The sequence below is a fragment of the Microcaecilia unicolor genome, chromosome 3, assembly GCF_901765095.1.
Source record: "Microcaecilia unicolor chromosome 3, aMicUni1.1, whole genome shotgun sequence".
Classification (NCBI taxonomy): Eukaryota; Metazoa; Chordata; class Amphibia; order Gymnophiona; family Siphonopidae; genus Microcaecilia; species Microcaecilia unicolor.
The window spans coordinates 52578500-52593576 of record NC_044033.1 but is presented as its reverse complement, the minus strand read 5'-3'; the positions used below and the strand labels follow the sequence as shown (position 1 = coordinate 52593576).

General features: G+C 45.1%; 1 protein-coding gene across 2 annotated transcripts in view; it reads right to left on the bottom strand.

The window, feature by feature from the left end:
* Positions 1-1114: 1114 nt before the first annotated feature.
* Positions 1115-15077, bottom strand: part of LOC115465454 (two pore calcium channel protein 1-like) — an 85939-nt gene continuing 71976 nt past the window's right edge. Inside the window, exons 16-19 of one of the 2 annotated variants that reach the window (XM_030195921.1) lie at positions 14699-14789; positions 11426-11539; positions 4580-4698; positions 1115-1549 (exon numbers count right to left, since the gene is read on the bottom strand). In XM_030195921.1, the coding sequence (XP_030051781.1) occupies positions 1404-1549; positions 4580-4698; positions 11426-11539; positions 14699-14789 (470 nt within the window). In that variant the 3' untranslated portion in view covers positions 1115-1403. Of the gene's footprint in view, positions 1550-4579; positions 4699-11425; positions 11540-13188; positions 13364-14660; positions 14790-15077 lie in introns of those variants that run through there. The other variant, XM_030195922.1, reaches the window with a different exon arrangement.

Here is a 15077-nt window from a genome sequence, read left to right as displayed (position 1 = left end):
CTTTTTAAGGTTATTTTGGAGATTTTTGGGGAGAAAGTTTGCAATATGGGTTACAACCCTTACAATATTTAGGATTCTTCCATTAAGGAAGCATTTTGTCCCTATGGTTGATAAGTTTGACAAAGACAACAGATTTTCAAGTTGCCATGGTGCAAATCTTGTTTCTTTTAATACATAATGGTTACAAAAATATAGACACTCAAATGAAGTGAGAAGCTCATCAGTTATTGATTGAACTACACAATTCCAGTTCAAGAAATGACCTGCATTATGCATAACATGACTTAAAATAAAATGTAAATGTTATTTTAGTTCTAATGCACATTAAAGGGTAATTTTACCATATTTAATAAACTTTGGGAAAAATAATACTATCTTCCACTTTCTTGCAAAGTTTGAACATTGCTTTTATTCTGAACCAAGAAAAATTATATTGCCATTCACAGTTCAAATATTTTCCACTGTAAATTATCTTATTTAATAAGAAAACAAATTATTCTGATAAGTGTTTTGTGTAATAACTGAGAAAACTCAAGGTTGAGAGCAGGGGCGTAGCCAGACTTCAACGGTAGGGGGGTCCAGAGACGAGGTGAGGGGGCACATTTTAGCCCCCCCGCCCGCCCGCCATTGCCGACACCTCCAACAACTTTGACCCCCCCTCCTGCCGATGACCCTCTCGACCCCCCCACCCACCATCGCCTACCACCTTTGCTGGCGGGGGTTGGTGTCCCCGCCAGCAAAGGTAGCAGGCGGCGGGAGGGGGGTTGAGAGGGTCGCCGGCAGGGGGGTCCAGGGCCCCGTGGCCCCATAGCAGCTATGCCCCTGGTTGGGAGGGGTTTTATGGAAATAAAATATTTTGAGTCTATTAGGATGCATAAAGAAAAATGGGCAGTATTGTTTGAAACATTTCAATTTCAGTTCGAATTCCTTTTCCACACTCAGGGGTCCTTTTACTAAGGGGGCTTGTGCTAGAGTCAGCGCCATGTTTTTGATGTGCACTGAGGCCCCCTTTTACCACCGCAGGCAAAAGGTTGTCTCTTGTTTTTATTATTATTATTTAAACAAATGGCATGCGGTAAGTGAACCACTTGCCACGCAGCTATTTCAGGGGGGAGCACTTACCACCACCCATTGAGGTGGTGGTAAGGGCTCCCGCGCCAACCCGGCGGTAACCAGGCAGCATACAACGCTGCCCGATTGTAGCGCCAGTGCTTACCCTAGCAGTAATCGGGCAGCGTTGTATGCTGCCCGGTTACCGCCAGGTTATCGCGGGAGCTGTAGTGCTAGAAATGGCGCATGCAGGGGGTGGGAACTACCGCTAGGTTTCTGTGGTAATTCCAGATTGGTGCATGGCAAGCCCATTGCTGCACGCCAACCCTTTAGTAAAAGGGCCCCTCAGAGCACTATGCAACGTCATTGAAAGTAGGGTTTTGTGGATACAGGTCATTGGGAGACAGCTTTAAAATCTCCTTCATGGGAGGCCCTTCATCTCCTGGGGATATCTCTGCCTCAAACATTCGCTGCAGCAGTGCATCCACTGTTCTGTATCCTGGGGGAAAAAAAGCAAGAAGGTTTACTTTCGGGACGCATATATCAAGTTCCATCCAGTGGTGTAGCAAGGGCGGGCCGGTGGGGGCGGTCCGCCCCGGGTCCATGCTGCTGGAGGGTGCAGAGAGCAGCCACGTGCCTGTCGGTTCCGCTGGTTCCCTGCTCCCTCTGCCCTGGAACAGGTTACTTCCTGTTCCGGGGCAGAGGGAGCCAGTGAAGCCAACAGGCATGCGGCTGCTCTCTGCACCCTCCAGCAGTCAAGAATGCACCCAGGACGGGGGCTTGATGCGCCGGGGAGGGGGCTGTCATTGCGCCAGGGGGTGTCGTGCTGCACCCTGGGGGGGACGGATGCCGCTGCACCTGGGGGGGGGGGGGGTGCGTAGTGGCGATCCGCCCCAGGCGGCAGCCGACCTAGGATCGCCACTGGTTCCATCTACATCTGCAAAAGAATGGATTTGAAAACAATTTTCTAAAATTCATTCCTACATCACCTTGCAGCACTCATTTTAGCATAGTAAACCATTACACAACAGTAGAATGCATCAGTCTCATTTTATAGCCCCTGGGGTCCTTTTACTAAGGTGCGCTGAAAAATGGCTTGTGGTAGTGTAGGCACGGGTTTTGGGTGCGCGCTGATCCATTTTTCACCTCGCCTGTAAAAAAGGCCTTTTATAAAATTTTTGCCAAAAATGGATGTGCGACAAAATCAAAATTGCTGCATGTCCATCTTGGGTCTGAGGCCTTACTGCCAGCCAATGACCTAGTGGTAAAGACTCGCACGGTAACCAGGCGGTAATGACCTATGCGCGTCAAATAACGCTTGGTGTGCATCCAAAAATAGGACGCGTGTATCGGACACGCTCCAAAAATGAAATTACTGTAAGAGCCACGCGATAGCCAGGCAGTAACTCTATTTTGTTGCGCATTGTGGGGCTGTAACACTGCTGACCAGATGTTTCAATGGCATTCATTTGTTTCAGATCACCTTCAAACTTCACTGAGAGTATCTTCAGGAGGTGGTGTTTACAAATGTATTCTACTGAGAGATGCCCTTGTCCTTCAAGCATATGGCTCTTACCCCAAAACACTTCCTCCTTTCTGTTGCAAGCTTGGGAAGGATGGCACTGTAGTGGGAACCCGCCTCCCACCCCCCAGAATGATGATGGGGACTGCCCCTGAAGTGGTCCAGTGGCCGCTATTGGACCCTGGGTCTTGCATTGAAGAACACTGATCTATGTTAACAGACCTATGTAACATTTTGCTAATGCATGTGAATAAAGCTCTAGATTTAAAAAAAAATTCTTCACCCATGAAACATAAAATAAAAATGAGACCGTGGTCTACCTGTACCAGTTAATTTAATAAGTTAACGAGAAAACTATTGTTCTTTCCTTTTCAGTTTATTTCTCTGATGTTTGAAGACGATGGTGATTATTTGAGGAGCTCTTTTCTTGTTTTTGGAGGTCTGAAAATTGATATTTAGACATCTATATTCCGATTATATAAAGGGAAGGGCTGTCTAACATTGCAGTACATCCATATGGCAAAGGGGTGTGGTCAAAGTGTGTTTTGGGTGGGACTAGAGAAGGGTCTAAATATGAATGCCCAACTCCGATCACAGAAGGGAAAGAGATGTCCATATCTAAAAAGTTGGACATTGTTATTTAGACCTAGTATTTGTCATGTCCAGGTTATAGAAAGGTGCTCTGACTGACCAGATGTCCACTGGAGGGATCAAGGCACGACACCTCCTTAATCCCCTAGTGATTGCTGCCTCCTTCCTCTTCCCTAAATGTGAAACTGGCAAGGGATAGCATAGCAGGGTCTATGAAAGCTTCAGGTACTATGAACAGTCTTAACAGAGCAGCATGCAGATCTGAGGAGTAATCTAGAGGGTCTAAGAGTGACACTATGAGGAAACAAGAGACTACCTTGACACAGCGCACAGCGAAACATAGACCTATGTCGGTGGAATCGGGTCTCCAGTATGAACTCTACTAAAGCTGAGAAAGCTAAGTACTCTATTGAAGATTAGAAATATAATTAAGAAATCTCTACATAATTGAAAAATAGATTAAAAAAAAGATATGAACTTTGAAAATATTTGTATTAGGATCAATGAGGATTGTATTAGGATCAATGTGGTGCCCTTTGAAATCTGCTTGGCTCAGTTTAGCCAATCCGGAAGCACACACGCTGATCTGACGATCCTATCGAAAGAAAATCTGCCTAATTAGACCTTTATGCATTAACTAAATATCTATTTAATGTGAAGCATAGGAATGCATTGGCATCTCTAACATTTAGAACGCGCCAAAAACATGAATGCGCCTTAGTAAAAAATCCTCCTAATGCTTTCTGCAATAGATTAAGAAAAAAGGGACCCAGATTCAAATTCCACTTCAGTTCTTTTTAATGTTTTTTTTTAATTGTGACCCCTCCAGGAACAGAAAAATACCTACTGTACCTGAATATATAAGACACCTGAAAGCTACTGAAGTGGTGTACATTCAGGTACAGAAGATAGTTTTTGTTCCTGGAGGGCTTGCAATTAAAAAAAAAAAATCACAAACAGTTGAAGTGGGATTTGAACCTGGATCCCCTGATCCCCAGTCCACTGTTCTAACCGCTAGGATCATCCATATTATAAAATGGCCATAGAGTCATCCATGTCCCTTGTTTTCCCAGTTTATTAATTTGGACATTTCAGTTTGTAAAGTGGATTATGTTGGATATTTCCAGCACTTGGACGTCCAAATTCTGAGTAGGATGTACTTTCTAACATGCTTCTCTCTCCACATGAACCAAGCAGCTTTTGTCATTTTTTTCTGTAAATATAGAGAGCATACTTGACCATAGGAGCCGACTCTGTGGGTGCTGTGGGTGCTTGAGCACCCCCAATATAGAGAATATTCATTAAATGTGTCCAGGGAGGGGTTATTTCCACTGGGCTTAGCACCCCAATAATTTTGAAACGTTGGCTCCTATGTACTTGACTATTTGATGACTTTGTAATTAGCAATATACTCACTTTTTGAAGCAATTCGAAACATCAGTCCTTTAGAGCTTATCTTTCCTCCTTCTACGGGATTCTGATCATTTTCATATGTCTCCATGTTGTCCAACAGCTGCTCGTTTGGCAGATCTTCCCTTTTCCAGAACAAACAAAATGAAGTGACAAAACTAGTGGTGTTAACAATTAAAACAAAATATGAAGGTAAATCCCTCCAAATACTTCTGTTCAAACAACAATATAAATTAATGGAAAGGAACAGTCAAAAATCAACTGACAATTTAACTGACCGTATTTCAATTTATGAGTACAAGAGGTGACGCCTCACGAAGCCCCCGGCTACACAATTTGAAAGCTCACAGGGGCTGGGCTGCTTCATCATCGGCAACCACCTCTACAAATTTTTACAAATTTTTCTCTTATTACTTTTCCTTTTACTTAGAAAATTCACTGTACATAGCACTTAGCTTTAATTCCAACTGGATTCCCAAGACGCTGTATATGACCAAGACCAACGGTGGCCAGCGTTTCGTTGCCTGCCTCAGGGTCACATGGTCTGCGTCAATCTGTAAAGGAGAAAAAGTAGTGAGAACACCCAATATACAATGTGGCACTAATTCTATCCTACAAAAATTTTTTCTTTTTGAAAACCTTAACTCTAAGGAACCTCAGCTTCAGCGGGCCAGTAAAAGAAAAAATGGCCTCTGTAACTTAAATACTGGGTTACGTCAGACGCCAGGATATGACCTGACCAATCAGCTTGTAGACAATCAATACATCGTCCGAACACAACTCATGATCTCTTTCATTAAAGGGTCCTAACCTCTGTAACTAGAAGAAGTGACCCCATTCGATTTTACCGTTAAGACCCGCTGGAACCAGTGAGTTCAAGCGGTGTATCCACTTCTGTTCACACTGGAACAGAATCCGTTTCCTATTGACTCTAATCCTTACTGGTCCTCTTTGGCACCACATCAAATTGTGGTGCAGATTTATAGATGATATATTTTTTGTTTGGGAGGCAGATTTACAGACTTTGGAACAGTTTTTAAATTTTCTAAATCAATGCCATCCCACCATTAAATTTACGAGTCATCATGATGTTCAAGAGATCAGCTATTTGGATGTTCAAGTTAAGAAGGAGGCATCTTCTTTTGGGACTACCGTATATCGAAAGGAGACGGATGTCAATAGTCTTTTGCAGTATGAAAGTTGCCATCCCAGATGTTTAAAAGACAGTTTACCATTCTCTCAGATGTTGCGATATCGTCGGCTGTGTTCTGAGATGGCAGATTTTCGTGAGCAGGCAAGAACTTTAAGCAAACGATTATATGATAGGGGGTATCCCAAGAAGATTGTTAAACATGCATACCGTAGGGCCAAATATAATCATCGTGAGTTTCTATTACAGCCCAAGGGAAGGATCGAAACATCTCATGAAGAGGATGGATTGATTACATGTGTTTTACGGTACAGCAATGACGTTTATAAGATAGCCAAGATACTCAGAGACCATTGGAGTATAATACAGACTTTACCAACATTTAAAAATCAAAAGATACGTTTTGCGTATAGCAGGTCTCAGAATTTAAAAGAACTTTTATGCCCTTCTTTGCTACCGATGCATAGGTTCTCAACTCCCATCTTTGGAGGACATAAAAAATGTGGGGGTTGCTGTATGTGTGACATCATGTTAGAAATTAAGGTGTTCACACACCCGGTCACTTCATATGAGTTTGTTTTGAAAGTGGACACTAACTGTAAATCAGACTATGTAGTGTATTGTTTGGTTTGCCCATGTAGTAAGCTCTATGTAGGGCAGACTTCACGTACACTATATGTTCGTCTGATTGAACATCGCAGTGTGCTTAATACTAACAAAGTTGTTACCCCACTTGCTCATCATTGTGCAATAATGCAACATTCTTTTTCTGAATTTAAATGTTTTGTTCTTCAACAGATAGAGATCTCCCCAGTAAGGATTAGAGTCAATAGGAAACGGATTCTGTTCCAGTGTGAACAGAAGTGGATACACCGCTTGAACTCACTGGTTCCAGCGGGTCTTAACGGTAAAATCGAATGGGGTCACTTCTTCTAGTTACAGAGGTTAGGACCCTTTAATGAAAGAGATCATGAGTTGTGTTCGGACGATGTATTGATTGTCTACAAGCTGATTGGTCAGGTCATATCCTGGCGTCTGACGTAACCCAGTATTTAAGTTACAGAGGCCATTTTTTCTTTTACTGGCCCGCTGAAGCTGAGGTTCCTTAGAGTTAAGGTTTTCAAAAAGAAAAAATTTTTGTAGGATAGAATTAGTGCCACATTGTATATTGGGTGTTCTCACTACTTTTTCTCCTTTACAGATTGACGCAGACCATGTGACCCTGAGGCAGGCAACGAAACGCTGGCCACCGTTGGTCTTGGTCATATACAGCGTCTTGGGAATCCAGTTGGAATTAAAGCTAAGTGCTATGTACAGTGAATTTTCTAAGTAAAAGGAAAAGTAATAAGAGAAAAATTTGTAGAGGTGGTTGCCGATGATGAAGCAGCCCAGCCCCTGTGAGCTTTCAAATTGTGTAGCCGGGGGCTTCGTGAGGCGTCACCTCTTGTACTCATAAATTGAAATACGGTCAGTTAAATTGTCAGTTGATTTTTGACTGTTCCTTTCCATTAATTTATATTGTTGTTAAAACTAGTGGTGTTGACATGCTAACCCTTTACAAGTTTACTAAGGGACCTTTTACAAAGCGTTGGTAAACCCCAATGCAGGCTTAGTGCACGCTATCCCGGAACTACCGCTGGCCCAACGTGGCCACCGGCGTAGTTCCGGCTTAAGTGTGCACCATTTCCGGAGCACTGAAAAGTATTTTAAAATTTAATAGCGCAGTGCTAACTCAGTGGTAATCGGGCATCGCTGCATGCTGCCTGGTTACCACGGGAACCCTTACTGCCACCTCAGTGGGTGGTGGTGGTAAGTGCTCCTTCTCACATGGCCATTTTTTTTAAAGGGGCTTTTTACCCGCTGCTGTAAAAAGGGCCCTGGCATGTGGGAAAAACGGCCTCTGTCGCTACCGCAGGGCCCTTTTCCCCGCAGCTTAGTGAAAGGACCCCTAAATGACTGAAGAGAGGGGGAAAATGTTTTTAAAGTAATTTAGGGCCATTTTACCAAGCTGTGGAAATTTTTCACATGCACTGAGGCCCCCGTTTACTACAGTGGGTAAAAGGAAAGTCTCTCTTTCCTCCAGGAAATGTCTGTGTGGCAAGTAAAGCACTTGCCGCACAGCCATTTCGGGGGGGGGGGGGAACCCTTACCACCACCCATTGAGGTGACAGCAAGGTTTCCTGTGCAAACCCGTCGCAAACCAGGCAGCGCATGGCACTGCCTGATTACTGCCGGGTACACTCTGGTGCTACAGAAATAAATATATTTTTGTAGTGCTGGATATGACGGCGTGCTGGGGTGGGAAGTACCGCTGGGCTGCTGCGGTAGCCCAGCAGTACTTACTTTTTAGCAAGCGGTAAGCCCACTTTGGGCTTACTGCCGCTTAGTAAAAGGGACTTTAACTTCGCTAAGGAACGATTTACCTGGTCAAACTATCTGAAAATTGCCCAGAGTTTTCCATCCCAGTTGTCCATCCCATATGTACTTTCAGTTGGATAGTGAAGTAGATTTCCTAGAACTTTATTAAGGTCTAGGAAGGAAACTAAGGAGCTCCCCATACATCCCAATGGCTTGTTTTTGTGCATTTTTCCCTTGGACATTTTTTTTTGTTTTTTTTCGAAAATGGTCAGAAAAGAAAAACACACTGAGCACAAAACATTTAGGAGATGGCCATTTTTGAAACAAAAGGATAGACTTTCTGGTTTGAAAACGGCAATGTTTGCCACTTGATTTTTGGACGTTTTCAGCAAAACATCCCAAATCAGATTTAGACGTCAAATGCCCCTCCACGTCTTGCAGAATGCATATATATTTGAAAATACAATAATTTTCCACTAAAAGTTCACTTGCAGTAGAAGTGGATATGAAATTCACGGTCACTTTGTAGCCATGGAAACTTTCAAAGGAAAACATCCAGCTACGGTTCCTTTCAAAACTGGCTAGAAGGCCTCCAGATAACAAAGTACCCTTAGACTTCATACGTAGTTACGGGAACTTGAAACTTGTCCCCTAGAAACCAAAGCACTCAAATGCTCCACTGAAGGAGATTTCCCTGCAAAGGATCATTCTTTAAGTGTGACCAGTGCCACTGGGTCAGGAAGAGAAGGTGAGCAACTCCTGCTTTGATACCTTCATGATCAAAAGCAAACGCCGGCGCTAGAGACTGTTAGCGCCATACTAGCATCGGCATTTGCTAACCCCGCATGATCAGAGCCCTCGAGCGCGTGAAACAACACGCTCGAGGGCTCTTACCACAAGTAGCAAGCAAATGCATGCTAAACGGGGCTTAACGCATTAATCTCCAATGATCAGCGACCAGTGCGCCAAAGAGTTTTCCATACTGAGAATACTTCACAGTATTTTCAAACAAGGTGTTTGATTTAAAAAACATTAGATGTATGATAACAGAAATGTCTTGAGTACGACATGGGTTAATTGGGAGGGCAGGAAGGATGGGAGGTAAGGGGGAAGGGATGGGGGAGTTGGGCATAGGGGGAGGGATCAGCGGGTAAGAGGGTGGAGTAGTCGAGGGATAATATAATTTTGAGGGATATTAGTTGATGATTTTGTATTAGAGCAGAGTAAATGAGGTTGAAAGCAACTGTATATACCCCACACTAGAACTTACTATTGTATTATGTTGACTTCTTCATAATAATAAAAATTGTTGAATCATAAAAAAACATTAGACCTAACTCACTTGAAAAAACAAAAATTGAAAACCAGACCAATACACTGCGCCAGTTCCAAATTTTACAAGTGAACTACATTTTCCACAGTAATTACAAAACACAGCAAAATAAAATAAATCTGCATGTTGACCAAACTGAAAGAGCTCAAATATTAAAAATTTCATTAACAACCTAAGAGGCCCTTTTATCAACGGACGGTAGGGCTACCGCCAGGGTAACATGTGGCGAATTGGCCCTACTGCCAGGCATGTCCAGGAGCCTGGCGGTCATTGTGGTTCTGCTGCATGCCATTTCTGGCACTAAACCAACCCAGTCCTCGGGGCACACCTAGTCCCATCGGATTTTCAGCATATCCACAATGAATATGCATGAGATGGATTTGCATGCAAACCTAACTCATGCATATTCATTGTGGATATCCTGAAAACATGATGGGACTAGGTGGTCCCCGAGGACTGGGTTTGAGACTGACTGCATTAGACAATAGGTTTTATCTTCTAGTGCCGGTGGGCAGGGAGTTGGCATACCTGGTGATAATCGGGCAACACTGCATCAGGGGCGTAGCTACATGGGGCCAGGGGGGCCTGGGCCCCCGTAGACTTGGCCCTGGACCCCCCTGCTGATGACCCTCTCGACCCCCCCCCCTCCCGCCGCCAACCCACCGTCGCCTACCTGTGCTGGCGGGGGACCCCAACCCCCGCCAGACGAGGTCCTCTTCTTCCTTCGTTCTGTTTCTGAGTCTGACATCCTGCAGGATGTCAGACTCAGAAACAGAACGAAGGAAGAAGAGGACCTCGTCTGGTGGGGGTTGGGGTCCCTCACCAGCACAGGTAGGCGACAGCGGAGGAGGGTTGGCGGCAGGAGGGGGGGGGGTCGAAAGGGTCGTTGGCGGGGGGGGAGTCAAAATTGTTGTTGTTGGTGGTGGCGGCGGGGGGGGGGGTCAGCAATGGTGGGGGGGTCGGCGCCGCCGGGGGGGCCTAAAATGTGCCCCCTCACCTCGGGCTCTGGACCCCTCCCCCAAAAGTCTGGCTACGCCCCTGCACTGCATGTTGCCCAATTACCACCAGGTTACTGCTGGAGCCCTCACTGCCTCCTAAATAGGGGGCAGTAAGGGCTCCATCAGTAAATGGCCCTGCACCAATTTTTTCAGTTGTGCACAGCCATGTGTTTCCACTACTCGGAAAATGCCCTTTTACTCACTGCAGTAACAGGTGCCTCGGCGTGTGGCAATCCCATGTGCCGATGCCACCATGGGCCACCTTTTACTGCCGCATGGTAAGGGGCCCCTAATTTTGTTGTGATAATTTTCCAATGTACCAATTTTCTTTATATAAGGATTTGAGCTTATGTAATTGTATTTGAAATTGCTATAAAATGAATTTTTAAAATCTATCTAATAACCTTCTCCTGGACTTCTCATCACCTTTAAAACATAGAAAGATGGCCAGGCAGAAAAGAACTGGTCACTTCTTTAAAATATGAGAACATAGATATTGATTGAAAAAACCCTAGGTTTCCTTCCGCCAGGAAGAAAGTAATAAGGAGAACAAAACAGGTCCTAGAACATAAGAGGGAGTAAGCCCAGGCCAAACAGTGAATCTAAATACTGAATTTTCAAAAAAACTGTTTGCAAGTCTTCCAGTTGGATTAAGAGGAAAATGCTTCTCAGTCAGCCTCCAACCTTGGCTTGCAGTCTCAATGTTAGGATCTGTCATCATGAAACAGTGGCATATTCTGCTAATTGTCAGTAATTTTCAGAACAATGTGGAAAATAAGTCCTAGCAGATCAAATTATTTCTATTGATCTTAAAATAATGAAAGGAAATAATGGTAAATATAAACCTGTACAAAAGAGAAAGTTCATCCATCATCTTTGCTGGCCAGAGCTTGTAGGAATTCTCTCTCGCTATATACTCTGAATACTGGTTCTGATTAATAAAACTGTCGTCATTACTTCCAAAGATTACAGTTTAGTTAGCTTTATTTAAACTGTGTCACTTATTTACTTACTCCTGGATTCCCACTCCAAGCTCCTGAATTTTCTTTTCAATAGCAGTTTCAACTTCACTTTTTTCAAGCGAATACTCCACAAAGAAAGCTTCCAAAATAAATGCCACAAAAATACTGTAGAAATGATAGAACAGTTAATCATCCAAACATCTTACAGACCCTCCTGCTTATAGTTTCTATTGTCCTCCCTGCAAGATCTCTCTCCTTCCAGGTTAATGTACTTACCTGGGGCGGACTGACCATTTGGGCAGTGCCCGAGGGCCCAGAGGCTCTAGGGGGCCCAGGCAGAATACCAGTAGTGGGCAGGAAAAAGTGGGGTTCTTTCCTGCCCCTGAATACCAGGGCCCTTCAAGATAGGACTGGGAAGGGCCCACTAAGGCTCTGGGGACTGTGGTGTGTGGGAGGGGATGATGGCAATGCTGTAGTAGGGGGGCTATGCAGTAGTGCACGAGATGGGGCCGGTGACCTTTACTGCCCCGGGGACCCAGATCACTGTCAGTCCGTCCCTGTACCTACTCAATACATTCAGTTTCATAACAGATTGACTAAGCAACTGCCTAGGTCAGCACTATTTAGGGTGTGACACTGGCACTTGGTCCCCAGCATTATCCTCCTCCCCACAATGTGGTGTCCAGCATCCCTCTCCTCTCTCTCTCTCTGTTCTATGATGTTCAGGTCTTACCTCATTTCTGCCAGGGAGGCCAAGCAGTAGTCAGCATCTATAGAAGATGCATCGCAGCTGGAGCAGGGCCTTGAGCAGCTTACTTCCAATTTTCCCCTGCTAATCTTATTCCCAATGTAGTAAAATATAACCACTGTGCTAAAGGATAGCATTGCAGGCATCCAAATACATGCGAAGGCTGATTCTAATTGCTCCCAATGTAAAAAAACAAAACAAAACAGGAGGGCTGGAGAAGAGGATCATCTGAACTGAACAACACCAGCTATACAGAGTAGAGAATGACACGGGAGCAAAGTTTGTCCCCATCCCTGCCCTGTCCCCATGAGTTCTGTCTCTGTCCCCACCCCATCCCTGCAGGCCCTGTCTCCATCCCTGCCCCGTCCCCATGGGCTCTGTCCTCATCTGATGAAGCCTCGAACACTTATGATTTTATATTTAAATCTTTTTATTAAAGTATAAAAAGGAATATGCTGTGCAACTGTTGTGTATAAATTACAAACAGAAAACAATAATAACAACGAGCAGCTATAATAACCCTCCTCCTCACCCCTCCCTCTATCCTTCCAACCCCAAACAATAGCTGATTTCTACTACCCCAAGGAATCATAATCCACCCTGTTAAAATGTCTGGGGGTGCAAAATACAACCCATTCTGTATGCCCTAGAGGGGAGAAATATGCCCTCTGAAGCACTGTATGATTTTTTTAAATCTGTGGATGAATAAGAAGTCATCAACAATCTTAGGGTTCAATCTAGCTCTCCTGTTTTCCACAGTCCTTCCTGCAATAGAAAATGTCTTCTTAGAAGACATGCTAGTAGCAGGATGTATACAGCATCCCCCATGCAATTTTTGCTAATTGTGGCCAGCATGTTTGCTTGCTTTTCCAAAAAATCAAAATATTGATTTGTAGACATCACCGAAACATAAATAACAATCCACTTGATTAACAGGTTTCAAAGTAGAAAATGACATGGGGACAAAGTTTGTCCCCGTCCCCATCCCTATGGGATCTCTCCCCATCCCCACCCCTGTCCTGTCTCCGCAAGTTTTGTCCCCGTCCTCATTCCCGCGGTTACTGCAGGTCCCCGTCCTCGTGCCATTCTCTAATACAGAGAGCAAGGTGGAATGTGTGTACTCCGCCTTGCGCGATCCGGATGGCGTTGGGCTGATCTGTAAGAATTTTCAGGTGCACTGTAGTCACATTAGGGGACTTATCTGTGTAGCAGCAATTGCTATATGGAGGCATCCTTTTCAACTGGGCCCTTTCCAGCTTATTTTCGAAAGAGGCCGGCCATCTTCCGACACAAATTGGGAGATGGCTGGCCATCTCTCAAGGCCAGCGAAATCGGCATAATCGAAAGCCGATTTTGGCTGGCCTCAACTGCAGTCCGTCGCGAAGCCGGCCAAACTTCAAGGGGGTGTGTCGGCAGGGTACAGAAGGCAGGACAGGGGTGTGCTTAAGAGATGGCTGGCTTCGCCCGATAATGGAAAAAAGAAAGCCTGCCCTGACGAGCATTTGGCCGACTTTACTTGGCCCCTTTTTTTTCACAACCAAGCCTCGAAAAGGTGCCCCAACTGACCAGATGACCACTGGAAGGAATCAGAGATGACCTCCCCTTACTCCCCCCAGTGGTCACCAACCCCTTCCCACCCCAAAAAAATAAATAAAAAACATTTTTTTGTCAGCCTCAAATGTCATACCCAGCTCCCTGACAGCAGTATGCAGGTCCCTGGAGCAGTTTTTAGAGGGTGCAGTGCACTTCAGGCAGATGGACCCAGGCTCATCCCCCCTACCTCTTACACTTGTGGTGGTAAATGGGAGCCCTCCAAACCCCCCCCCCCCCCCCAAAACCCACATGTAGATGTCCCCCTTACATGCATAGTAATACAGTAGATGACGGCAGAAAAAGACCTGCATGGTCCATCTAGTCTGCCCAACAAGATAAACTCATATGTGCTACTTCTTGTGAATACCTTACCTTGATTTGTATCTGCCATTTTCAGGACACAGACCGTAGAAGTCTTGCCCAGCACTAGCCCCACCTCACAAACACCAGCCCCTCCTCCCAATCTCGGCTAAGCTTCTGAGGATCCATTCCTTCTGCACAGGATTCCCCTTCACCCATAAGTGCTATGGTAATAGTGTAGAGTTGTGGGGAGTGGGTTTTGGAGGGGGCTCAGCACCCAAGGTAAGGGAGCTATGCACCTGGGAGCTATTTTTATTTTTCATTTTTAGAAGTGCCCCCTAGGGTGCCCAGTTGGTGTCCTGGCATGACAGGGGGCCCAGTGCACTACAAATGCTGGCTCCTCCCATGACCAAATGCCTTGGATTTGGCCGGATTTGAGATGGCCGGCCTCAGTTTCCATTGTCTGCGAAAACCGATGCCGGCCATCTCAAACCCGGCCATCTCTGACATTTGGCCGGCCCCAACCGTATTATCGAAACGAAAGATGGCCGCCCAACTTGTTTGATAATACAGTTGGCTCCGCCACTCCCCGTGGCCATCCCCGGAGATGGGCGCCCCCATTCGATTATGCCCCTCTTTGTTTCCCTGTGTAGTTGACAAATGCTCCGAGGGTTTGAACTTACTTAATGATCATGATGACAATGACAACATGGAAGGCGATGAAGTAGAGCTTTGCTGCTTCATGAGTAACCTGTGCAAATCCACTGGCCAAGAGTAGGAAGTTAAGGAAGGAAAACGTAAGATATAGTAATCTGTGTGATAATGCTGGACATACACCGAGCGACACTCAAAACGATTAAAGCGAGCAGGAAAGGCTCCTGTCCTGCTTAAATCGCTTGTCTGTAGCTAAGATATTCTGTGGCAGTTTACCAGTTAGCACTGATGAATATCTGCAATTAGCACCTGTGTGGAAGCTGGCTAACGTGAGTGTTCTGGGGGCGGAGCTCGCACTCAGGCGGTTAAGTGCCAATATTCAGCTGTTGACCGCATTACTCTATACCT